Source organism: Salmo salar, chromosome ssa07, assembly GCF_905237065.1.
Source record: "Salmo salar chromosome ssa07, Ssal_v3.1, whole genome shotgun sequence".
NCBI lineage: Eukaryota > Metazoa > Chordata > Actinopteri > Salmoniformes > Salmonidae > Salmo > Salmo salar.
Window position 1 is genome coordinate 4,331,503 of NC_059448.1, and position 27,844 is coordinate 4,359,346.

The 27,844-nt window shown below is 43.0% G+C and overlaps 1 protein-coding gene across 4 annotated transcripts in view; it reads left to right on the forward strand.

The window, feature by feature from the left end:
• Positions 1 to 27,844, forward strand: part of LOC106608443 (zinc finger protein 638) — a 139,154-nt gene that overhangs the window by 78,936 nt on the left and 32,374 nt on the right. For 2 of the 4 annotated variants that reach the window (XM_045721443.1, XM_045721444.1), the window contains exons 2-7: positions 18,046 to 19,981; positions 21,474 to 21,535; positions 21,731 to 21,763; positions 23,386 to 23,709; positions 23,898 to 24,046; positions 26,137 to 26,402. In XM_045721443.1, coding sequence (XP_045577399.1) covers positions 18,046 to 19,981; positions 21,474 to 21,535; positions 21,731 to 21,763; positions 23,386 to 23,709; positions 23,898 to 24,046; positions 26,137 to 26,402 — 2,770 coding nt within the window. Of the gene's footprint in view, positions 1 to 9,916; positions 10,226 to 11,028; positions 11,083 to 18,045; positions 19,982 to 21,473; positions 21,536 to 21,730; positions 21,764 to 23,385; positions 23,710 to 23,897; positions 24,047 to 26,136; positions 26,403 to 27,844 lie in introns of those variants that run through there. The other 2 variants (XM_014206375.2, XM_045721446.1) reach the window with 2 other exon arrangements.

Sequence of the window (27,844 nt, forward strand, 5' to 3'; positions counted from 1 at the left end):
ACAGTATATAACAGAACAGCTTGTCCAGTATAGTTTTACAGTATCAGAACAGCTTGTCCAGTATAGTTTTACAGTATATAACAGAACAGCTTGTCCAGTATAGTTTTACAGTATCAGAACAGCTTGTCCAGTATAGTTTTACAGTACCAGAACAGCTTGTCCAGTATAGTTTTACAGTATCAGGACAGCTTGTCCAGTATAGTTTTACAGTATCAGAACAGCTTGTCCAGTATAGTTTTACAGTATCAGAACAGAACAGATTGTCCAGTATAGTTTTACAGTATCAGAACAGCTTGTCCAGTATAGTATTTCAGTATCAGAACAGCTTGTCCAGTATAGTTTTACAGTATCAGAACAGCTTGTCCAGTATAGTTTTACAGTATATAACAGAACAGCTTGTCCAGTATAGTTTTACAGTATATAACAGAACAGCTTGTCCAGTATAGTTTTACAGTACCAGAACAGCTTGTCCAGTATAGTTTTACAGTATATAACAGAACAGCTTGTCCAGTATAGTTTTACAGTATATAACAGAACAGCTTGTCCAGTATAGTTTTACAGTATATAACAGAACAGCTTGTCCAGTATAGTTTTACAGTATCAGAACAGCTTGTCCAGTATAGTTTTACAGTATATAACAGAACAGCTTGTCCAGTATAGTTTTACAGTACCAGAACAGCTTGTCCAGTATAGTTTTACAGTAACAGAACAGCTTGTCCAGTATAGTTTTACAGTAACAGAACAGCTTGTCCAGTATAGTTTTACAGTATCAGGACAGCTTGTCCAGTATAGTTGTACAGTATCAGAACAGCTTGTCCAGTATAGTTTTACAGTATCAGAACAGAACAGATTGTCCAGTATAGTTTTACAGTATCAGAACAGCTTGTCCAGTATAGTATTTCAGTATCAGAACAGCTTGTCCAGTATAGTTTTACAGTATCAGAACAGCTTGTCCAGTATAGTTTTACAGTATATAACAGAACAGCTTGTCCAGTATAGTTTTACAGTATATAACAGAACAGCTTGTCCAGTATAGTTTTACAGTACCAGAACAGCTTGTCCAGTATAGTTTTACAGTATATAACAGAACAGCTTGTCCAGTATAGTTTTACAGTATATAACAGAACAGCTTGTCCAGTATAGTTTTACAGTATATAACAGAACAGCTTGTCCAGTATAGTTTTACAGTATCAGAACAGCTTGTCCAGTATAGTTTTACAGTATATAACAGAACAGCTTGTCCAGTATAGTTTTACAGTACCAGAACAGCTTGTCCAGTATAGTTTTACAGTAACAGAACAGCTTGTCCAGTATAGTTTTACAGTAACAGAACAGCTTGTCCAGTATAGTTTTACAGTATCAGGACAGCTTGTCCAGTATAGTTGTACAGTATCAGAACAGCTTGTCCAGTATAGTTTTACAGTATCAGAACAGAACAGATTGTCCAGTATAGTTTTACAGTATCAGAACAGCTTGTCCAGTATAGTTTTACAGTATCAGAACAGCTTGTCCAGTATAGTTTTACAGTATCAGAACAGCTTGTCCAGTATAGTTTTACAGTATATAACAAAACAGCTTGTCCAGTATAGTTTTACAGTATGTAACAGAACAGCTTGTCCAGTATAGTTTTACAGTACCAGGACAGCTTGTCCAGTATAGTTTTACAGTATCAGAACAGCTTGTCCAGTATAGTTTTACAGTATCAGAACAGCTTGTCCAGTATAGTTTTACAGTATATAACAGAACAGCTTGTCCAGTATAGTTTTACAGTATCAGAACAGCTTGTCCAGTATAGTTTTACAGTATCAGAACAGCTTGTCCAGTATAGTTTTACAGTACCAGAACATCTTGTCCAGTATAGTTTTACAGTATCAGAACAGCTTGTCCAGTATAGTTTTACAGTATATAACAGAACAGCTTGTCCAGTATAGTTTTACAGTACCAGAACAGCTTGTCCAGTATAGTTTTACAGTATATAACAGAACAGCTTGTCCAGTATAGTTTTACAGTATATAACAGAACAGCTTGTCCAGTATAGTTTTACAGTATATAACAGAACAGCTTGTCCAGTATAGTTTTACAGTATCAGAACAGCTTGTCCAGTATAGTTTTACAGTATATAACAGAACAGCTTGTCCAGTATAGTTTTACAGTACCAGAACAGCTTGTCCAGTATAGTTTTACAGTAACAGAACAGCTTGTCCAGTATAGTTTTACAGTAACAGAACAGCTTGTCCAGTATAGTTTTACAGTATCAGGACAGCTTGTCCAGTATAGTTGTACAGTATCAGAACAGCTTGTCCAGTATAGTTTTACAGTATCAGAACAGAACAGATTGTCCAGTATAGTTTTACAGTATCAGAACAGCTTGTCCAGTATAGTATTTCAGTATCAGAACAGCTTGTCCAGTATAGTTTTACAGTATCAGAACAGCTTGTCCAGTATAGTTTTACAGTATATAACAGAACAGCTTGTCCAGTATAGTTTTACAGTATATAACAGAACAGCTTGTCCAGTATAGTTTTACAGTACCAGAACAGCTTGTCCAGTATAGTTTTACAGTATATAACAGAACAGCTTGTCCAGTATAGTTTTACAGTATATAACAGAACAGCTTGTCCAGTATAGTTTTACAGTATATAACAGAACAGCTTGTCCAGTATAGTTTTACAGTATCAGAACAGCTTGTCCAGTATAGTTTTACAGTATATAACAGAACAGCTTGTCCAGTATAGTTTTACAGTACCAGAACAGCTTGTCCAGTATAGTTTTACAGTAACAGAACAGCTTGTCCAGTATAGTTTTACAGTAACAGAACAGCTTGTCCAGTATAGTTTTACAGTATCAGGACAGCTTGTCCAGTATAGTTGTACAGTATCAGAACAGCTTGTCCAGTATAGTTTTACAGTATCAGAACAGAACAGATTGTCCAGTATAGTTTTACAGTATCAGAACAGCTTGTCCAGTATAGTTTTACAGTATCAGAACAGCTTGTCCAGTATAGTTTTACAGTATCAGAACAGCTTGTCCAGTATAGTTTTACAGTATATAACAAAACAGCTTGTCCAGTATAGTTTTACAGTATGTAACAGAACAGCTTGTCCAGTATAGTTTTACAGTACCAGGACAGCTTGTCCAGTATAGTTTTACAGTATCAGAACAGCTTGTCCAGTATAGTTTTACAGTATCAGAACAGCTTGTCCAGTATAGTTTTACAGTATATAACAGAACAGCTTGTCCAGTATAGTTTTACAGTATCAGAACAGCTTGTCCAGTATAGTTTTACAGTATCAGAACAGCTTGTCCAGTATAGTTTTACAGTACCAGAACATCTTGTCCAGTATAGTTTTACAGTATCATAACAGCTTGTCCAGTATAGTTTTACAGTATCAGAACAGCTTGTCCAGTATAGTTTTACAGTATATAACAGAACAGCTTGTCCAGTATAGTTTTACAGTATCAGAACAGCTTGTCCAGTTTAGTTTTACAGTATATAACAGAACAGCTTGTCCAGTATAGTTTTACAGTATATAACAGAACAGCTTGTCCAGTATAGTTTTACAGTACCAGAACAGCTTGTCCAGTATAGTTTTACAGTATATAACAGAACAGCTTGTCCAGTATAGTTTTACAGTACCAGAACAGCTTGTCCAGTATAGTTTTACAGTATATAACAGAACAGCTTGTCCAGTATAGTTTTACAGTATCAGAACAGCTTGTCCAGTATAGTTTTACAGTATATAACAGAACAGCTTGTCCAGTATAGTTTTACAGTACCAGAACAGCTTGTCCAGTATAGTTTTACAGTAACAGAACAGCTTGTCCAGTATAGTTTTACAGTAACAGAACAGCTTGTCCAGTATAGTTTTACAGTATCAGGACAGCTTGTCCAGTATAGTTGTACAGTATCAGAACAGCTTGTCCAGTATAGTTTTACAGTATCAGAACAGAACAGATTGTCCAGTATAGTTTTACAGTATCAGAACAGCTTGTCCAGTATAGTTTTACAGTATCAGAACAGCTTGTCCAGTATAGTTTTACAGTATCAGAACAGCTTGTCCAGTATAGTTTTACAGTATATAACAAAACAGCTTGTCCAGTATAGTTTTACAGTATGTAACAGAACAGCTTGTCCAGTATAGTTTTACAGTACCAGGACAGCTTGTCCAGTATAGTTTTACAGTATCAGAACAGCTTGTCCAGTATAGTTTTACAGTATCAGAACAGCTTGTCCAGTATAGTTTTACAGTATATAACAGAACAGCTTGTCCAGTATAGTTTTACAGTATCAGAACAGCTTGTCCAGTATAGTTTTACAGTATCAGAACAGCTTGTCCAGTATAGTTTTACAGTACCAGAACATCTTGTCCAGTATAGTTTTACAGTATCATAACAGCTTGTCCAGTATAGTTTTACAGTATCAGAACAGCTTGTCCAGTATAGTTTTACAGTATATAACAGAACAGCTTGTCCAGTATAGTTTTACAGTATCAGAACAGCTTGTCCAGTTTAGTTTTACAGTATATAACAGAACAGCTTGTCCAGTATAGTTTTACAGTATATAACAGAACAGCTTGTCCAGTATAGTTTTACAGTATCAGAACAGCTTGTCCAGTATAGTTTTACAGTATCAGAACAGCTTGTCCAGTATAGTTTTACAGTATCAGAACAGCTTGTCCAGTATAGTTTTACAGTATATAACAGAACAGCTTGTCCAGTATAGTTTTACAGTATATAACAGAACAGCTTGTCCAGTATAGTTTTACAGTATATAACAGAACAGCTTGTCCAGTATAGTTTTAAAATATCAGAACAGCTTGTCCAGTATAGTTTTACAGTATCAGAACAGCTTGTCCAGTATAGTTTTACAGTATATAACAGAACAGCTTGTCCAGTATAGTTTTACAGTATCAGAACAGCTTGTCCAGTATAGTTTTACAGTATATAACAGAACAGCTTGTCCAGTATAGTTTTACAGTATCAGAACAGCTTGTCCAGTATAGTTTTACAGTACCAGAACAGCTTGTCCAGTATAGTTTTACAGTATCAGGACAGCTTGTCCAGTATAGTTTTACAGTATCAGAACAGCTTGTCCAGTATAGTTTTACAGTATCAGAACAGAACAGATTGTCCAGTATAGTTTTACAGTATCAGAACAGCTTGTCCAGTATAGTATTTCAGTATCAGAACAGCTTGTCCAGTATAGTTTTACAGTATCAGAACAGCTTGTCCAGTATAGTTTTACAGTATATAACAGAACAGCTTGTCCAGTATAGTTTTACAGTATATAACAGAACAGCTTGTCCAGTATAGTTTTACAGTACCAGAACAGCTTGTCCAGTATAGTTTTACAGTATATAACAGAACAGCTTGTCCAGTATAGTTTTACAGTATCAGAACAGCTTGTCCAGTATAGTTTTACAGTATATAACAGAACAGCTTGTCCAGTATAGTTTTACAGTATCAGAACAGCTTGTCCAGTATAGTTTTACAGTACCAGAACAGCTTGTCCAGTATAGTTTTACAGTATATAACAGAACAGCTTGTCCAGTATAGTTTTACAGTATCAGAACAGCTTGTCCAGTATAGTTTTACAGTACTCAGAACAGCTTGTCCAGTATAGTTTTACAGTACCAGAACAGCTTGTCCAGTATAGTTTTACAGTACCAGAACAGCTTGTCCAGTATAGTTTTACAGTATCAGAACAGCTTGTCCAGTATAGTTTTACAGTACCAGAACAGCTTGTCCAGTATAGTTTTACAGTATATAACAGAACAGCTTGTCCAGTATAGGTTTACAGTATCAGAGCAGCTTGTCCAGTATGGTTTTACAGTACCAGAACAGCTTGTCCAGTATAGTTTTACAGCATCAGAACAGCTTGTCCAGTATAGTTTTACAGTACCAGAACAGCTTGTCCAGTATAGTTTTACAGCATCAGAACAGCTTGTCCAGTATAGTTTTACAGTACCAGAACAGCTTGTCCAGTATAGTTTTACAGTACCAGAACAGCTTGTCCAGTATAGTTTTACAGTACCAGAACAGCTTGTCCAGTATAGTTTTACAGTACCAGAACAGCTTGTCCAGTATAGTTTTACAGTATGTATCAGGTTAATTTATCATTTAGGTTATGGTTTTTCGCCACGATAATATCAGAACTCTGGGACTCCAAGGAGCCGAAGCCGTAACCCGACTCCCATGTCATGTGACGAGGGAGCTGTCAATCAAACAGGGAAATGCCACTCACTCAGTCTGTGGTGCATTACAACATAGAGAGAGCTCAAAGTAGAAGTTCTCTAATCACAGGTGTGTGTGTGTGTGTGTGTGTGTGTGTGTGAGATCATTGGTATGAGACATAGAGCCAGTGAAAGTCTGACAGGGGACAGAGATGACAGCCCAAAATAAATCCCGTTCCCCCCCGCCCAGCTGTCCCAGTGTGGTCTAGTGCAAAGCCTCTGTGGCATAGAGTAAGCCTGCCACTCGTCCCCTGGAGAATAATTCAATCAAAATACTGATTTATATCTGATAACAATATCTGATAGAGAGATACTATCTAACTCTCTAAGTCCCATTAGAATTACAAAACCAAGGCTGTGTTCCAACACACACAGGGAGTCTGACAACACAGCTGATTGGAAAGCTTTCCAACCTCCTATTATAAAACCCAAGGCATGGTTTCAATTTGCATCCTATCCTATCATATTACTGCCACTGCTGAGCCCAAAACCCTGCTTCATCCTAATGAAATAGCATCTAGGAGTCATTATAAACCAAGACTCCTATGTTCACAGTGTTATATTGTACTGCTAACTGCCATATGGTTAGTAGTTTGCCTGTTTGGATATTAAAGAACAAACCTGATTAATAAGAAACCACAGGGGCCTAAAATCTAATATTTAATTGGTCATCAAAAGTGTTCTGAACCTTTCATCTCTGGTCCTGATTGGCTAATGAACGATCTCTGCTCTATGTGGTCTAGCAACAACCAAGCAGGAGTACGGGGTCAGTTGGCGTGTGATGGAGCACTGTGGCGATTCAAAACACAACAGACAGACAGATAGACAGACAGATCCAGCCACACAGACAGACAGACAGACAGACAGACAGACAGACAGACAGACAGACAGACAGACAGACAGACAGACAGACAGACAGACAGACAGACACCCCATGCGAGGATGGGACATACAGTACTGTAGGTGCAACAGAATGTAGCGAGCCGTCCTCTCCCTCAGTCAATCTGGACAGTGCCAGTCGATGCCAGTCAGGCAGACTGAAGACCAGAGCTGTGTTTGAATATTCATACTAACCTCACTATTTGTGTCAGCTGTGTTATGTCTCAGTGTCACATGGTTACCTCAGACCTTCTCCTTCAATGATGGCCCGAGTCTCATCGTGATGAATGAATCCTGATATTTACCTACTTGGATTGGGGTGTTTTACTTCTACCAGGATATCTGTCAGTAGAGGAACAGCCATAGCATTCTGACTTCCTTCGCCAGTCATCAAATAAAAAAATGGAATCAAATTTGACTGGTCTCACACACATATTTAGGAGATGTTATCGCGAGTGTCATAAAATGCTTGTGTACCTAGCTCCAACAGTGCAGTAATATAAAACAATACACAACAACAATACACACAAATCTAAAAAGTAAAATAATAGAAATATAGTGTGGCTAACTGACAGTGAAAAGGTTCCTCAGATGCAGAAGCAAGGAGCTGAGATTGAAGAGTAAAAAAGGAATGTTGTTTTTTCCAGATACAGTGGAAAAGATGTAGATGTGCTTGGGACTGTGTGACTGTCTTTTCCCTGTGATGGAGGGGTAGTGGGACTGTGTGCCTGTCTTTTCACTGTGATGGAGGGGTAGTGGGACTGTGTGCCTGTCTTTTCACTGTGATGGAGGGGTAGTGGGACTGTGTGCCTGTCGTTCCCTGTGATGGAGGGGTAGTGAGAATGTGTGACTGTCTTTTCCCTGTGATGGAGGAGTAGTGGGACTGTGTGCCTGTCTTTCCCCTGTGATTGAGGGGTAGTGGGACTGTGTGACTGTCTTTTCCCTGTGATGGAGGGGTAGTGGGACTGTGTGCCTGTCTTTTCCCTGTGATGGAGGAGTAGTGGGACTGTGTGCCTGTCTTTTCCCTGTGATGGAGGGGTAGTGGGACTGTGTGCCTGTCGTTCCCTGTGATGGAGGGGTAGTGGGACTGTGTGCCTGTCTTTTCACTGTGATGGAGGGGTAGTGGGACTGTGTGCCTGTCTTTTCCCTGTGATGGAGGGGTAGTGGGACTGTGTGACTGTCTTTTCCCTGTGATGGAGGGGTAGTGGGACTGTGTGCCTGTCGTTCCCTGTGATGGAGGGGTAGTGGGACTGTGTGCCTGTCTTTTCACTGTGATGGAGGGGTAGTGGGACTGTGTGACTGTCTTTTCCCTGTGATGGAGGGGTAGTGGGACTGTGTGACTGTCTTTTCCCTGTGATTGAGGGGTAATGGGACTGTGTGACTGTCTTTTCCCTGTGATTGAGGGGTAGTGGGACTGTGTGACTGTCTTTTCCCTGTGATGGAGGGGTAGTGGGAATGTGTGACTGTCTTTTCCCTGTGATGGAGGGGTAGTGAGAATGTGTGACTGTCTTTTCCCTGTGATGGAGGGGTAGTGGGAATGTGTGACTGTCTTTTCCCTGTGATGGAGGGGTAGTGGGACTGTGTGCCTGTCTTTTCCCTGTGATGGAGGGGTAGTGGGACTGTGTGACTGTCTTTTCCCTGTGATGGAGGGGTAGTGGGAATGTGTGACTGTCTTTTCCCTGTGATGGAGGGGTAGTGGGACTGTGTGACTGTCTTTTCCCTGTGATGGAGGGGTAGTGGGAATGTGTGACTGTCTTTTCCCTGTGATGGAGGGGTAGTGGGAATGTGTGACTGTCTTTTCCCTGTGATGGAGGGGTAGTGTGCCTGTCTTTTCCCTGTGATGGAGGGGTAGTGGGACTGTCTTTTCCCTGTGATGGAGGGGTAGTGAGAATGTGTGACTGTCTTTTCCCGGTGATGGAGGGGTAGTGGGACTGTCTTTTCCCTGTGATGGAGGGGTAGTGGGACTGTCTTTTCCCTGTGATGGAGGGGTAGTGGGACTGTCTTTTCCCTGTGATGGAGGGGTAGTGGGTAGTACGGTGACACATGCAGCGTCTGATGGCAGTAGACCTCAGGACATCATTCGCGACAGGATCATTTTACACACTAGAAAGGATAATTTTACACACTAGACAGCTACTTCTACTCATGTGAACGGGGTGAGCATAGACGCTACAAATCTAAGGACGGACCAATAAACTCTTCCCCCGGCAATGGATTTTATCCTCATCCACCATACCAAATCCCCCTCTCTGTTCATCTCTATTCATACCTTCATGTCTGGTGGAATACTCATCAGTTGTGCCTGATTTGAACCTTGGTCCCTCCTGCATGCATTAAAACTGTGTTAGCCCTCTGAGCTGAATCCTATAATATTAGCTTCGACGAGCTAACGCATACATTATAACTTGGTCAGTTAACTGTGAATTTGATGCTGTAGGGCTAGAGTTCCCCCATCTGGTGAAAAAATGTTCATGCAATGTCTACCCATCTACAGTTCTGTTTTCATTTGGTCGGGTCTGTGTGTTGTGGGAGGAGTGAAATAAACAAAATAACACATTTGTTTTACTCCGTTTTACCACAGAGAGAAGAACATATGGTAGTGAGAGGAAGCCAAGTGGCCAGGAGTGGGAGAAGGTGGAACATGATGGATTTTGGCTCATTTTCTCATTTTCCTATCTACGAAACATTTAATCTCAATACAGTTTTCTGTTAACCAAAACTAGAATCTGTTACGAACAGAGTGGACTAAGTTTTGTAGACACTGCCTTTTGCCAAAGGTGTAAAAAAAAAAAAAGTATGTTGTTTAGAAGGAGTGAAAATGTGAATTGAGTTATTGCACACGCGCAGTTCATAGTAGGCGTTCCCTAACGGAAATATGCAAACGTGTGCTATAACGCGCCAATAGGATTTAGCTAGCTTGTGTTTGGCTCTGCCCAACTTCCGGTCTGTTCTGCCCACTATGACTCACTTGGAAACGACAGGCTGTGGTCTATCTTGGTTTAGTTATATATATAAAAAAATCTTTGGTCAAGCGTCCGGGAGCCGCCGGAAAAGAGGAAAATTCCGTTAACTACGAGATATCTATATAGAAAACAAACGAAACATAACGGAAGGTATGTCACAAAAACATATTTCACATGACAGAAGAGATTGTTGTTCATATCTTTGATTCTTAAACGGACAATACCGTTGTTTGGTTGTAGAAACTGTCGGTTTGGCCTCTCTGTAGCATACGGCGCTAATGCGAAACGAAACAGGAAATCCAAAATGGCGGGCTGATGTTTGCGGAAAGTTGAAGATGCAAGGCCAAGTAGCTAGCTAAAGCTATCACAGCCTAGCCAACAACCAAATGTTGTGGTTTTCTGTGGTAATCTGTATGATACATTACATATCTTTGGTTAAGGGTCCAATATCTTTGGATGGTAGCACGTACACATGATTGTTTGGCTAGCAATGCTAGTTGGCTAACTGTTTGTCAGTCTAAAAACACTTGACACTGCTAGCACTAACGTCAGTTACTACATTTCTGTTAGTGAAGTTCACATATTAGCAGATTTTTATTATTTGTGAATTTGCATCGCTATCGATTTTGAATTATTTGTGGACTTAAAGGCATTTTGCAAGTTGTAACACTAGCTAGTTGGTCAGCTACCTAGCTCGGTGGCTAGTTTCTTGTCTCGCCACCGGCTGATGACTAATGATTTTCGCGCAGACGTCTTAAGCCAAATTGAGGACACGGCGCAGGTTCGCTGGGTCTCTGACCTGACACTTTCTGTCGGCTAGGACGACAAAGACCATCCGCTCTTTTTTCCCCCCAAGAAGCATATGGCGTTTTTAAAGGATACACGACTTTTAGGTCCAGTTTTTTTTTTTACCTTCATATTTCTTTGAATTTGATTCGATTTATTTTTTTTAGATAAATTCTCCAGCCAACGTTATTGCTTGCAGGTGAACATTCACATTGTAGCAGGTAAGCAATGGCTGTAGCCTGCTTATTTTAACAAACGCAGCCCCCCCCCCCCCTTACCTGTTGTATTTGCAGCATGTGACAAATAACATTAGATTTGATCATTGGCGGAAGTCTTGTTCTGTAAGGAGAAGTTTTAAGAGCCCCAACACCTTGGTCTGAACATTACGCCTTTGATCAGACCGACATCAACACAGCGTAATACATTCTGCAGTCAAACTTTCATTTATGCAATCCAAAATGTTTTGTGGATATGTGTGCAGCGGAAATTCAACGTTCACCTTGTTTCTTTAAGTCTAAGCTCTGGATAAATTCAACGTATGCATCACACAGAACGCACCGCAACTGCCTCTGCAATGCAATGCTGCTGAGTTCCATTGGAAGTGAATGTACTTCTGGTGTACCATGACACCTTGTGCACACGGTTGCTTTAAAACCTCTTAAGGATCTGCCCCTTTTTTTCCCCCCGCTAAAATGACATACCTAACAGGCTGACTACACCGCTCGCGTCGTGTGTACGAGCGTTGCAAAATAAATGTAGAAATCTATATTGTTCAATTATTCGCTCGCGCGCCAACGAGCGTCTGCGTTGCTAGGGCTTAAATAGAAGTCAGTTCTATTTGTGATGCAGATCGCGCTGCAAGTCCTGCCTCTCCCATCTCCTCATTGGTTTATAGAAGCAGGTACCCACGTGCCATCTCCTCATTGGTTATACCCACCATGGGTGACTGAAAGACGAACGAGGTCAGTGGCGGTAATGCACCTAATTTATGAAAGTTGCCAATCGCATTATAAAGTCAAGAGAAGAAAAAGCCTGGAAGGAGGAGAGATGACTAGAAACGATTCGGTTGACCGTTTTATGTGTGGAATAATTGTCGGAGTAGAGGACCTTGTGCATTTCAGGTAAAATAACAACTCAATGTTTATATCCCAGGACAAATTAGGTAGCAACAGCAAGCTAGCTAAACAGGACAAATTAGCTAGCAAGTGCAAGCTAACTAGCTAAATTGCCATAAATGTTTAATGCTTTTCGACCTGTCTCCAAATTAATATAATTGGTTCAGCGTTTGTTTTGATATTTTAACCTGCGTGTCGTGATCGCGTTTGGTGTCGGGGGACAAAATACATTTATGCACGATGGCGCACCCGCTCAGCCGTTTTGGGTTCCGTGTAAATCTAGCTGCCTGTAGCTCAGGACCTGAAGCAAGGATATACATATTCTTGGTTCCATTTGAAAGGAAACTTTTTGAAGTTTGTGGAAATGTGAAATGAATGTAGGAGAATATAACGCATTAGAGCTGGTTAAAGATAATACAAAGAAAAAAAAAAACTGTTCTTTTGTATTTTTTTTGTACTGTCTTTGAGTATATTGCCTGCCCAGGCGCAATTTAGATTTTGGCCACTAGAAGGCAGTGTCTGTGCAAAGTTTTAGACTGATCCGATCCAAACAAATATTTAAACTCACAAAAGCTCTGACGAAGGCCGTGAGGCCGATACGTAAAGCTTATTAAAGATCAGTGATACTATCAAGAGCAGTGTGCGGTTTCCTTTTTCCTTCAGACTGATCCAATGAACCATTGCATTTCTGTTCAAATTTTTGTATCAAGTCTGCCCAATTGTGCATAACTGATTTATTAATACATCTTTAAGTTCATAACTGTGCACTATCCTTAAACAATAGCATAGTATTATTTCACTGTAATAGCTGCTGTAAATTGGACAGTACAGTTAGATTAAAAAGAATGTAAGCTTTCTGCCAATATTAGATATGTCCATGTCTTGGTAAATGTTCTTGTTACTTACAACATCATGCTAATCACATTAGCTCAACAGTCCCGCGAGGGAGCCCACCGATCCTGTAGAGGTTTTAAAACTGTATGCGTTTCCGTCTGAAGTTAATTTAATTCGGAGGAAAACTGCACCGCTGCGACTCATCTTCTGGACTAGGTTGCAGTGTGTGTTGCATGCATTGAATTATTATTATTATTATTATTATTATTATTTACTTGTGAGTTGCATTGCCCGTGCTTACCAGTAGTAAACAACTGAAGAATTGTGCTAATGTGTAGCGCGATTCATTTTGTTGTGATGCGGCACGTGGATGGTGAAGACTTTCGCTTGGAACACACCGACAGCGTCGCGGCGCAAAGTAGTACGCAGCGTCATCTGGATACGTCTGCAATAAAAAGTTCAACATTCACCTTCTGCTACCATTTCTGTCAAGCCGTCTACAGCATACAGTTTGCCGGGTACGTTCGATAAATCCAACGTACTGCACCACATAGACCGCAACGCGAACGTTACATTGGAAATGAATGTAATTCTGGTGTAACCGAAATGTAATGACGCTGTCGGTGTTTCCGACGCGTATGTCAAATTCAGTGTTCTGTATTAACTTGTGTGTACGCGTTGTGTCACACGCATCGCAGTACGGTTTTGTAAGTATTATTCTAAAAACGTAAAGGTTAAATTAATAAATTAACCTTTTATTTTATTTTATATATATATATATATATATATATATATATGGTTAGTGTACCCACACGGCCATATTTCCATGTTAAAGCGCATGTTTACGGAAAACAGACGGAAGACCCGTCCGTAAATGTGTTGTTACTGAAAAATACTGTCGTCTACAACTGTGATGAAACGGGTTAAATCATTACTATTGTATTTGTTAAATTATTTTGATGTGAGATTTATGTTTCTAGAATCGTACAGGCAATTTGATCATTTGATTTATGTTTTAGATGGATTATTTGTCTGATTTGGCTTCCAGAGCTGATTCACCTGTAAACAGAACACGTATGGTCCATAAACTATAAGGAGGAAAGTTAGGCTCCTTTCGTCCAGTATTGGGCTTAAAAATAATAATAATAATAATAATAATACAATGTTTGTTGCTAAAATATGTTGCTTATTTTTTTAATCAAGCTTATAGGCTTCGTTCTACTCATCACCGCAACATTGTAGACTCATAGTATTGTGTAACTGCCAAAATGTATTTATATAAACCTTTTACATTGCTATGCCAGTGTTGGACTTGTTTTAAATGCAGTAGTTTGTGGCCTGCCACACGGTCAGGTCTATTATATCATCAATTGATCTCTCTCTCTCTCTGCGTTCATTTTTTTTCTTCTTAAATCACATGTGAAAACTCTACAGCCTTTCTAAGTTCACCTTTTCATGTCTCAAAGCTTGACTTGAACTACTTAAAAACATTTATTTTTTTGTTGTTGCTGTAAATAACATTTTTAAGATGGTAATCTTGTCAGTATTGTTTTAGTGTGGGTTTGGAGTCATGGATTGGTTTAGCGGAATCCCAAGTGGTTTTTTCGGATAATTGTCTTGGGAAGTCCCATGGTATGTTATTGATTATGCACATAACTTTTTCAAATTTGATTTCCACCTTCATTCAATAATCAATAGCGTAACCTGCTAAATCCGATCCACTACTGTTACTATAGCTAAATCTGATCCACTACTGTTACTATAGCTAAATCTGATCCACTACTGTTACTATAGCTAAATCTGATTTACTACTGTTACTATAGCTAAATCTGATTTACTACTGTTACTATAGCTAAATCTGATTTACTACTGTTACTATAGCTAAATCTGATTTACTACTGTTACTATAGCTAAATCTGATCCACTACTGTTACTATAGCTAAATCTGATTTACTACTGTTACTATAGCTAAATCTGATTTACTACTGTTACTATAGCTAAATCTGATCCACAAATGTTACTATAGCTAAATCTGATTTACTAATGTTACTATAGCTAAATCTGATTTACTAATGTTACTATAGCTAAATCTGATTTACTACTGTTACTATAGCTAAATCTGATTTACTACTGTTACTATAGCTAAATCTGATTTACTACTGTTACTATAGCTAAATCTGATTTACTACTGTTACTATAGCTAAATCTGATCCTCTAATGTTACTATAGCTAAATCTGATTTACTACTGTTACTTTAGCTAAATCTGATTTACTACTGTTACTATAGCTAAATCTGATTTACTACTGTTACTATAGCTAAATCTGATTTACTACTGTTACTTTAGCTAAATCTGATTTACTACTGTTACTATAGCTAAATCTGATTTACTACTGTTACTATAGCTAAATCTGATTTACTACTGTTACTATAGCTAAATCTGATTTACTACTGTTACTATAGCTAAATCTGATCTACTACTGTTACTATAGCTAAATCTGATCCACTACTGTTACTATAGCTAAATCTGATCCACTACTGTTACTATAGCTAAATCTGATTTACTACTGTTACTATAGCTAAATCTGATCCACTACTGTTACTATAGCTAAATCTGATTTACTACTGTTACTATAGCTAAATCTGATTTACTACTGTTACTATAGCTAAATCTGATTTACTACTGTTACTATAGCTAAATCTGATCCACTACTGTTACTATAGCTAAATCTGATCCACTACTGTTACTATAGCTAAATCTGATCCACTACTGTTACTATAGCTAAATCTGATCCACTACTGTTACTATAGCTAAATCTGATTTACTACTGTTACTATAGCTAAATCTGATTTACTACTGTTACTATAGCTAAATCTGATTTACTACTGTTACTTTAGCTAAATCTGATTTACTACTGTTACTATAGCTAAATCTGATTTACTACTGTTACTATAGCTAAATCTGATTTACTACTGTTACTATAGCTAAATCTGATTTACTACTGTTACTATAGCTAAATCTGATTTACTACTGTTACTATAGCTAAATCTGATTTACTACTGTTACTATAGCTAAATCTGATCCACTACTGTTACTATAGCTAAATCTGATCCACTACTGTTACTATAGCTACATCTGATTTACTACTGTTACTATAGCTACATCTGATTTACTACTGTTACTATAGCTACATCTGATTTACTACTGTTACTTTAGCTAAATCTGATTTACTACTGTTACTATAGCTAAATCTGATTTACTACTGTTACTTTAGCTAAATCTGATCCTCTAATGTTACTTTAGCTAAATCTGATTTACTACTGTTACTTTAGCTAAATCTGATTTACTACTGTTACTATAGCTAAATCTGATCCACTACTGTTACTATAGCTAAATCTGATCCACTACTGTTACTATAGCTAAATCTGATTTACTACTGTTACTATAGCTAAATCTGATTTACTACTGTTACTATAGCTAAATCTGATTTACTACTGTTACTTTAGCTAAATCTGATTTACTTCTGTTACTATAGCTAAATCTGATTTACTACTGTTACAATAGCTAAATCTGATTTACTACTGTTACTTTAGCTAAATCTGATTTACTACTGTTACTTTAGCTAAATCTGATTTACTACTGTTACTATAGCTAAATCTGATTTACTACTGTTACTATAGCTAAATCTGATTTACTAATGTTACTATAGCTAAATCTGATTTACTACTGTTACTATAGCTAAATTTGATCCACTACTGTTACTATAGCTAAATCTGATTTACTACTGTTACTTTAGCTAAATCTGATCCTCTAATGTTACTTTAGCTAAATCTGATTTACTACTGTTACTTTAGCTAAATCTGATTTACTACTGTTACTATAGCTAAATCTGATCCACTACTGTTACTATAGCTAAATCTGATCCACTACTGTTACTATAGCTAAATCTGATTTACTACTGTTACTATAGCTAAATCTGATTTACTACTGTTACTATAGCTAAATCTGATTTACTAATGTTACTATAGCTAAATCTGATTTACTACTGTTACTATAGCTAAATTTGATCCACTACTGTTACTATAGCTAAATCTGATTTACTACTGTTACTATAGCTACATCTGATTTACTACTGTTACTATAGCTAAATCTGATTTACTACTGTTACTATAGCTAAATCTGATCCTCTAATGTTACTTTAGCTAAATCTGATTTACTACTGTTACTATAGCTAAATCTGATTTACTACTGTTACTATAGCTAAATCTGATCCACTACTGTTACTATAGCTAAATCTGATTTACTACTGTTACTATAGCTAAATCTGATTTACTACTGTTACTATAGCTAAATCTGATTTACTACTGTTACTATAGCTAAATCTGATTTACTACTGTTACTATAGCTAAATCTGATTTACTACTGTTACTATAGCTAAATCTGATTTACTACTGTTACTATAGCTAAATCTGATTTACTACTGTTACTATAGCTAAATCTGATTTACTACTGTTACTATAGCTAAATCTGATTTACTACTGTTACTATAGCTAAATCTGATTTACTACTGTTACTATAGCTAAATCTGATCCTCTAATGTTACTTTAGCTAAATCTGATTTACTACTGTTACTATAGCTAAATCTGATTTACTACTGTTACTTTAGCTAAATCTGATTTACTACTGTTACTTTAGCTAAATCTGATTTACTACTGTTACTATCTTAGTTTATACTTTCGGGCAATGCCGATTATTATAGTATATTATGTTGTACGTGATATTATTATTAAGTATTAATATCAGTTGATGTTTATCTTTGTTGCTAAGCTGTTCACCATCTTTCAAATTTCACTAAAGCTGTGCATTAAGTTTGTACGTGTTTACGATGACCACCTGTCCCCCCCCCCTCCCTCTTCCTGTCTGTTCCCTGTTTTATTCATTTTTTATTATTTTTCTCCAGTGAAGATACAGGAACAATCCTCTGCTCTGTCTAGACCTAACCAACAGAAACCCGCTGTGCTAGAACAGTTTGAGCTGGATCGGAACTGATTTTGAAAGTGCTTGTGTGAAACAAAATGGAAACTGACCAAAACCGATCAATTCCCCCCCCCCAAAAAATCCAGTCTTGTTTTCCAGTTTGATTACTACTGTCTATAGCACTGTCACAGGACGAGCCAGAGAGAAGACCAACCAATAATCCTCCTCTCTGTGTCTTTCTCCTCTCCAATTCTTTCAGCTTTGCGTTGCTATTGGAGCGTTGTGCTGCTCCCCTTTCGAGCCCGCTGAGTCTGATTGGAGGGCTGGGAGTTGGGATCCCGCCCCTGCAGCGCCACTTATGCCACGCCTCCCTGCTTCTGGCCCACCTCAAAGCACAGCTCGCCATCAATCAGCTCCTTGCTGCAGGAAACATCGCCAACGCCGTTACCTGCACCAACCCCCCACTACCCTCCCCTCACCCCCATCCTCCTCTTGCCCTCTTCCTCAACCTCCTCAAAGCGGCAGCCACCACCAATAACATGTACCATCCCCTATATAATCCGTTAGGGGGTCAGTACTCTTCACAAGCCCAGAGAACACCAGCCCAGATGGGGCGGTATGGACTCACACAAGCCCAGTCCGGGATGGACCCTCTGATGGCCTCACGCCTGGGTCTGGGCCCTTTCTCTGCTGGTGGTTCCTCTGGTTTTTCCAGCCAGGGTGGCATGATGTCCTCGATGGGCTACAACCTGGGGCAGTCTGGGTACAACATGGGGCACAGATCAGCCGGGATGGCCTCGGAGATGGAGACCTCCATAGACCACCACATCCGCTGGGCCAGAGAGGATGTGAGGCTGCTCAGCCAGATGGTGCAGCAGAAACAGAACCAGCAGGCCCAAATGAACGCCAGGAATCTTCGCCCGAGTCGCGACCCCAGGGACGCGCTTTCGTCTAGGGGAGGGATGAGTAGCTACACCCCTGGCCTGTCCGGCAGCGACCAGCAGAGCTCCATGGCCTCCTGGTCTGGCCACCTGACCCAGTCTGCTTCCTCTAAACTCTTCTCCTCCCCCCTCCCTCAGTCGTCCCCTTCCCCCTCCCAGATGTACCAAAGCCAAGCCTCTGGGTTTGGGGGTGCGGGAGAGCCGGGACCCACCTCAATGGGTTCTGAGGCACCCATAAGTGTCTCCGCCTCGTCTGGCACCGCATGTCCAGCCCGGTACACGTCAGAGTCCGCCAGCAACATCCTGGCGAGTTTCGGATTGTCCAACGAGGACCTGGAGCTCCTGAGCCACTATCCAGACGATCAGCTGACCCCAGACAACCTTCCCTTCATCCTCAGAGACATCTGCATCCGTAAGGCCAATAGAAACATGGATGTGGACCATCGGACCCGGGCCGGCGACAGACCCAGCCCAGGGTCGGACCACTTAGTTGTAGGACAGAGCAAAGTTAGCGATTATGGAAATGTAGATACTACTAAATACGGCAGTTATGATGTTAATATTCGATCCGATAGTTACGGCGGGCGAGATCCGCTCCGGAAAGAGTCTCCGAGCGGGCACACCGGGACGCCGTACGGCGGTGTTGGAGGATCCGTGACTTCGGTCCTTTCTGAGCAACAGCAGATTTGCAGCGCTGCAGTCCAGAGTTCTCTCTCACTCCCCAAGAATGACACAGACACTCGTATCGGTTTTCCTCCGCCTTCCAGCCTAACCCAAAAGACCCTCAAAACTCACGACTTATCAAAACCGCCACCAAAACCTATGAACATCCCTGTCCACGGTGGAGAACAAGGACTCGACCGACTACTCTCATCTCAGAATCGAGGCACTGCTCGAGGTCAGGTTCAGTCTCGGTCCGACCTGGTGGTTCTTAGTGGTGGAGTTAGAAGAGATGTAGAACTCAGGGTTGGAAGTGTCCCGCTCGAGGTTCCTCCTCCACCCTTCATGTGGCCTCCCTTATTCCCCATCATGGATCCGTCGGTTCCACCTCCCGGTCACATTCCGGTGACTGTTCCGCCACCACGGATGGGTCCACCGCCTCCGATGTTCCAGCAGATGAACGTCCCACCCCCAACGTTGATGATGCCAACAAGGTTGCCTTCCCCGGCCGTGATGAGCGATTACTCCGCAGCTTCTCCCAGAATCTTTCCTCATACCTGTTCTCTCTGTAACGTAGAATGTGCCCTTCTAAAGGTGAGTTTTTCGCCATACCATAACCTGTCTTGATCAGACCTGGGTTTAAAAATACCATTTTCAAATCGTTCAAATACTTTTTGAGTGTTTTCTCTTGCCCAGGGGCTGTTCAATTCTGGTCTTCGAAGGCCTGAAACACGACATTAAAAAAAAAATGTTTTTGCTTCTACCTGGTATCCATTTTTTTACATTTACATTTGTATTTATTCCCCCCCCCCGTACTGGTCCCCCGTGGGAATCGAACCCACAACCCTGGCGTTGCAAACACCATGCTCTACCAACTTAACCAGGTGTTTTGGCCCTCCGATGACAGCCCTGCTCCAGCCTGCCTTGATTGCAGTTTCAGGAGTTTAATCGAGCAAATATAAAGTATTTTGAAATGTGAAATAGTATGTGAACCCAGGTCTGAACCCCTTCGTACTGACTTATTTTTTGGGGGGGGTTGTGTATCTTTGAACTTCATGTTGTATCTGAAGATTTGTCTTGTTGTTGAATGTGTTCCATTTTGTTAATTCAAAAACACAAGTCTAGCTATGGGATTATCACTCGTTGCCCCCCCCACAATGCACGGTGAGTTGAGATGTACTAAAACGGATGAAAATAAGGAAATAACGTGAAAATGCTTTTTTAGAGTAAAATATTAGCAAATTGCTTGAGTTGACTCGAGGAATATGTAAACATCAAATCCTGGACGGCATTCAACATTATATTGTAATTATTGAATACTGTATGTCATGAGATTTTTATATATATATATATATATATATATATATATGTGTGTGTGTGTGTGTGTGTGTGTGTGTGTATATGTATGTTTTTTCAAACCTCTTGAAATATTGTATTTGTTTGCCTTGTGTTGAACTTTATAAGACATGAGTTTTTTTTGTGACTTTCGATGACCATGATTTGCCTGAGGCAGACTGTGTTTTGAAGACGACAGGAGAAGCTGCCAGTGGGCCTCATTTTTTTTACTCAATAGGCCTTTACCGGGGTCAATTAACGAGTGTTTTAGCTAACTACGCCACATATCTCTATATATCTCTCTATCTCACTCAAACCCCTGGATAATCCATATCCCCTATGTCATTACACTGTGTAAACTAATGACAGTAACTCTCACCACACACTCTCCTCTACTAACTATTCATTCAATTTATTTAGTTACTTTGAGAAGTTTTTTATCGTTTTTTGGGGGGGGGAAGAAGATGGCCGCCGAGAGAATCCGTTCCAGAGAATCTACAGATGCTGCTTTTCCCATCAGAAAATGTTTTCCCCAAACAGACTCTTGCCGTACCTACCTAGTGTACCATTTTTATGTAAAGCAGAGAAATCGCACTTTCTGTTAAAATGTACTTTGCACTAGCTGCAAGGTGTAAAAATGAAAATGTGGGAAACCAAACTAATATTGAAAGGACTTGATGTGGAGGGGTTTTGGGGGGGGGGGGCGGCGAAGAAGACTCAGACTGACTGTCGTCTCTGTTTTGATCAACAGAACTGGATTGAGCACCAAAACACCAGCCTTCACATCGACAACTGCCGGCTGCTCAGGAAATTGTAGGTTATGTCTTCTGTCTTTTTTAAAAATTTTAATATAATTTCTGCCTGGCTCTTTCTAAATTTGTATTTCTCGTGTCCTGTCCCCTCTCATCTCCTCTAAGTCCATTGGAGGAGAAAGTCCTAGTGGAGGGACTCGATAGGAGGAGATGGTACATTGTACCTCTATGCTAATCACCTTTTTCCTTCTTCCAGGTATCCTGACTGGAACGGGGAAACTGTATCAAGGTGAGGAAGTTCCCTGTACTGGGTTCTAAAGTAGAAGGGAAAGAGCTTTTATCCCTCTGAAGGTCATCGCTGACTCAGTGCTTAACTTACATTTTAAACCAGAGTAACTTCTTCGGGCTGTGCTTACTGGCCTACTTCCCTTCTCTCCTTCCCTCCTCTCTCCATCCTCTCCTCTCTCCCTCCTTTTCTCTCTCTCCATCCTCTCCTCTCTCCCTCCTTTTCTCTCTCTCCATCCTCTCCTCTCTCCCTCCTTTTCTCTCTCTCCATCCTCTCCTCTCTCCCTCCTTTTCTCTCTCTCCATCCTCTCCTCTCTCTCTCCATCCTCTCCTCTCTCCATCCTCTCCTCTCCTCTCTCCATCCTCTCCTCTCTCCATCCTCTCCTCTCTCTCTCCATCCTCTCCTCTCTCTCTCCATCCTCTCCTCTCTCTCTCCATCCTCTCCTCTCTCTCTCCATCCTCTCCTCTCTCTCTCCTTTTCTCTCTCTCCATCCTCTCCTCTCTCCCTCCTTTTCTCTCTCTCCCTCCTTTTCTCTCTCTCCATCCTCTCCTCTCTCCCTCCTTTTCTCTCTCTCCATCCTCTCCTCTCTCCCTCCTTTTCTCTCTCTCCATCCTCTCCTCTCTCCCTCCTTTTCTCTCTCTCCATCCTCTCCTCTCTCCCTCCTTTTCTCTCTCTCCATCCTCTCCTCTCTCCCTCCTTTTCTCTCTCTCCATCCTCTCCTCTCTCCCTCCTTTTCTCTCTCTCCATCCTCTTCTCTCTCCCTCCTTTTCTCTCTCTCCATCCTCTCCTCTCTCCCTCCTTTTCTCTCTCTCCATCCTCTCCTCTCTCTCTCCATCCTCTCCTCTCTCCATCCTCTCCTCTCCTCTCCTCTCTCCATCCTCTCCTCTCCTCTCTCCATCCTCTCCTCTCTCTCTCCATCCTCTCCTCTCTCTCTCCATCCTCTCCTCTCTCTCTCCTTTTCTCTCTCTCCATCCTCTCCTCTCTCCCTCCTTTTCTCTCTCTCCATCCTCTCCTCTCTCCCTCCTTTTCTCTCTCTCCATCCTCTCCTCTCTCCCTCCTTTTCTCTCTCTCCATCCTCTCCTCTCTCCCTCCTTTTCTCTCTCTCCATCCTCTCCTCTCTCCCTCCTTTTCTCTCTCTCCATCCTCTCCTCTCTCCCTCCTTTTCTCTCTCTCCATCCTCTCCTCTCTCCCTCCTTTTCTCTCTCTCCATCCTCTCCTCTCTCCCTCCTTTTCTCTCTCTCCATCCTCTCCTCTCTCCCTCCTTTTCTCTCTCTCCATCCTCTCCTCTCTCCCTCCTTTTCTCTCTCTCCATCCTCTCCTCTCTCCCTCCCTTTTCTCTCTCTCCATCCTCTCCTCTCTCCCTCCCTTTTCTCTCTCTCCATCCTCTCCTCTCTCCCTCCCTTTTCTCTCTCTCCATCCTCTCCTCTCTCCCTCCCTTTTCTCTCTCTCCATCCTCTCCTCTCTCCCTCCCTTTTCTCTCTCTCCATCCTCTCCTCTCTCCCTCCCTTTCGCTCTCTCTCCATCCTCCTCTCTCCCTACCTTTCGCTCTCTCTCCATCCTTTCTCTCTCTCCCTCCTTTTTCTCTCTCCATCCTCTCCTCTCTCCCTCCCTTTCTCTCTCTCCAGCCCTGCTCCCAGTAGAAATGACAACAACCATTGTTCCTCCAAACGTCGTCACACAACACACTCCGCCTCCCGTTCTCCGTCCTGGTCTCGCTCTCCTTCTCCTCGCCTCTCTTCCTACCACACCGCTTCCTCTTCCTCCGCTGCTCGCCGACCTCGATCCAGGGAACGATCCCGCTCCCGGGAACGTAGACACAGCGCCGCCACACGGCGTTCCCGGTCTCCTGGTTCGCGTCGGGAGCGTGACCCTCCGGCGTCGTCTTCTTCGCACTGGGATCAGGAACGTCGGCGTTCCCGCTCGCCCCGGACAACCTCTTCATCGAGGAGGTAAGATGACAGAATAAGTCAATGGACAGTATTGTGCTTTTTTGAAAGTTTTTATAGTCATAAAAAATGTTTTATGTATATATTGTTGTGTTCAAATGAATGAAAGCTACTCGATGGATTTTAAATGTCTGTTTTTTTTATTATATTTTATTTGAATATTTTTTTTATGTCTAATTAAATTCATCCAGGTCGCGCTCTAGGAGCTATGAGCGGGAGCGTCGGGAGACGAGGAAGAGCAGCCCTTCAGGAGGAGGAGGAGGAGGAGGAGGAGGGAAGAGCAGACAGCCGAAGTCTAGCAGTGCTGAGAGACTGGCCAAGAAACTACTGGAGTCATCTGGTAAGAGAGAGAGAGGGAACAATTATCGTGTTTACAGCCCGGTGAGGAGACCACTCATTTAGCCCCGGGATAAAAGCGTTCACACATTCTACTGTGGCCTAACACTGACCTTAGCCCAGGGATAGCTGGAGCAGGATTAACACTGACCTTAGCCCAGGGCTAGCTGGAGCAGGCCTAACACTGACCTTAGCCCAGGGCTAGCTGGAGCAGGCCTAACACTGACCTTAGCCCAGGGCTAGCTGGAGCAGGATTAACACTGACCTTAGCCCAGGGCTAGCTGGAGCAGGACTAACACTGACCTTAGCCCAGGGCTAGCTGGAGCAGGCCTAACACTGACCTTAGCCCAGGGCTAGCTGGAGCAGGACTAACACTGACCTTAGCCCAGGGCTAGCTGGAGCAGAGTTAACACTGACCTTAGCCCAGGGCTAGCTGGAGCAGAGTTAACACTGACCTTAGCCCAGGGCTAGCTGGAGCAGATTTAACACTGACCTTAGCCCAGGGCCAGTCTTAGCCTGAAGGTTAGCCCAGGGCCAGTCTTAGCCTGAAGGTTAGCCCAGGGCCAGTCTTAGCCTGAAGTTAGCCCAGGGCCAGTCTTAGCCTGACCGTTAGCCCAGGGCCAGTCTTAGCCTGAAGGTTAGCCCAGGGCCAGTCTTAGCCTGAAGGTTAGCCCAGGGCCAGTCTTAGCCTGAAGGTTAGCCCAGGGCCAGTCTTAGCCTGAAGGTTAGCCCAGGGCCAGTCTTAGCCTGAAGGTTAGCCCAGGGCCAGTCTTAGCCTGAAGGTTAGCCCAGGGCCAGTCTTAGCCTGAAGGTTAGCCCAGGGCCAGTCTTAGCCTGAAGGTTAGCCCGGGGCCAGTCTTAGCCTGAAGGTTAGCCCGGGGCCAGTCTTAGCCTGACGGTTAGCCCGGGGCCAGTCTTAGCCTGACGGTTAGCCCGGGGCCAGTCTTAGCCTGACGGTTAGCCCGGGGCCAGTCTTAGCCTGACGGTTAGCCCGGGGCCAGTCTTAGCCTGACGGTTAGCCCGGGGCCAGTCTTAGCCTGACGGTTAGCCCGGGGCCAGTCTTAGCCTGACGGTTAGCCCAGGGCCAGTCTTAGCCTGACGGTTAGCCCAGGGCCAGTCTTAGCCTGACGGTTAGCCCAGGGCCAGTCTTAGCCTGACGGTTAGCCCAGGGCCAGTCTTAGCCTGACGGTTAGCCCAGGGCCAGTCTTAGCCTGACGGTTAGCCCAGGGCCAGTCTTAGCCTGACGGTTAGCCCAGGGCCAGTCTTAGCCTGACGGTTAGCCCAGGGCCAGTCTTAGATGCAGTGGGAAGAGGTGCAATGGATCTCAATGGTCTTTCCTTGATTCCTCTCGCCTTCAAAAGCGCATTGGAGGAGAAGGTCTGAGGGGAGGAACTTCAGCTTTTCTCCTCCGATGAGCTTTGAGAAGGAAGGTAAGTCGAGAGGATGTGAAGAACCAAGGAAATCACATTGATTCATTCTTCTACACTCTGGTCAAGAGAACCAGTGCATTATTTATCTCTCACACCCTGACCCAATGCCCGTGTCTCCCCCTCTCCTTCCAGCTGGCCTCTCTCCCATGCCCGTGTCTCCCCCTCTCCTTCCAGCTGGCCTCTCTCCCATGCCCGTGTCTCCCCCTCTCCGTCCAGCTGGCCTCTCTCCCATGCCCGTGTCTCCCCCTCTCCTTCCAGCTGGCCTCTCTCCCATGCCCGTGTCTCCCCCTCTCCTTCCAGCTGGCCTCTCTCCCATGCTCGTGTCTCCCCCTCTCCTTCCAGCTGGCCTCTCTCCCATGCCCGTGTCTCCCCCTCTCCTTCCAGCTGGCCTCTCTCCCATGCCCGTGTCTCCCCCTCTCCTTCCAGCTGGCCTCTCTCCCATGCCCGTGTCTCCCCCTCTCCTTCCAGCTGGCCTCTCTCCCATGCCCGTGTCTCCCCCTCTCCTTCCAGCTGGCCTCTCTTTGATTCATCCCTCTGTATACCAGCTGGCCTCTCTCCCATGCCCGTGTCTCCCCCTCTCCTTCCAGCTGGCCTCTCTCCCATGCCCGTGTCTCCCCCTCTCCTTCCAGCTGGTCTCTCTTTGATTCATCCCTCTGTATTCCAGCTGGCCTCTCCCTGACTAAGAACACCAGTCTAGAAGTTATGATGCAGTCCCTCGCCCCCGCACTCCTGGCAGAGCTCGCCAAAAAGAAAGGCGCCACGTCCGCCAAGGGAGGTGCCAGCAGGAGAGGCCGCTCCCCCCCTCGAAAGACTGAAACGGGAACGTCCAAGGGTGGCAAGGCAGGCACAGGATCTGGAAGGGCATCAACCAAGAAATCCTCCTCACCCTCCAAATCATCCTTCAAATCATCCAGCTCTGCTTCTTCCAAGGTATGCCTTTGTTTTTTGTTTAATAACACTGATAAGATGGGATGGGAAGACCATCAGAGAGCTGATTGTGACGTCATTGTGAAGGATGTTGTGAATGGTCAACATTAGCACCCGCTCAGTGCCTAAAAAAATGGCGGTCTCCTAACAACTTTAACCCAATTTAACTGCCGTCGTAATAAAGGTCTGACTATGGTACGGAGTACTTTTGGTACAGATGTGCTTTGCGGCACAGCTGCGGTCCTTCGACGTAGCGTTTTCACCCCCTGAATCTATCGCTAGTTTCCCCCCGTTTGTTAAAAGTCACTGGAGAGGTCTGACGACTCCAGACGACAGTTGGCAACGCTGGATGGTGTTTGACTTTGGCTGAGTTGGAGCAAATTCACATTAGATCAGAACCGGGCCGGACCATCTTGGTTGGGGGGGTGCGGCGTCTGTTGCCCACTGGTCAGCCAAATGCTCATATTGATGATTATGACAACAGGCAACTAGTGAAAGTCATTAGGCCCATGGACCCTTGGCAGAGTTCGTTTAAAAAAATATATATATATATAATTTGTATACAATTACACCCTTGAGTTTTCTTGGGTATGAACGCTACAAGTTTGGCACACCTGTATTTGGGGAGTTTCTCCCATTCTTCTCTGCAGATCCTCTCAAGCTCTGTCAGGTTGGATGGGGAGCGTCGCTGCACTGCTATTTTCAGGTCTCTCCAGAGATGTTCGATCGGGTTCAAGTCCGGGCTCTGGCTGGGCCTCTCATGGACATTCAGAGACTTGTCCCGAAGCCACTCCTGCATTGTCTTGGCTGGGTGTTCAGGGTCGTTGTCCTGTTGGAAGGGGAACCTTCGCCCCAGTCTGAGGTCCTGAGCGCTCTGGAGCAGGTTTTCATCAAGGATCTCTCTGTACTTTGCTCTGTTCATCTTTCCCTCGATCCTGTCTAGTCTCCCAGTCCCTGCCGCTGAAAAACATCCCCACAGCATGATGCTGCCTCCACCATGCTTCACCGTAGGGATGGTGCCAGGTTTCCTCCAGGCGCGACGCTTGACATTCAGGCCAAAGAGTTCAATCTTGGTTTCGTCAGACCAGAGAATCTTGTTTCTGATGGTCTGAGAGTCCTTAGGTGTCTTTTGACAAACTCCAAGCGGGCTGTCATGTGCCTTTTACTGAGGAGTGGCTTCCGTCTGGCCACTCTACCATAACGGCCTGATTGGTGGAGTGCTGCAGAGATGGTTGTCCTTCTGGAAGGTTCTCCTATCTCCACAGAGGAACTCTGAGTGACCATCGGGTTCTTGGTCACCTCCCTGACCAAGGCCCTTCTCTCCAGATTGCTCAGTTTGGCCGGGTGGCCAGCTCTAGGAAGAGTCTTGGTGGTTCCAAACTTCTTTCATTTAAGAATGATGGTACCACTGTGTTCTTGGAGAACTTCAATGCTGCAGAAATGTT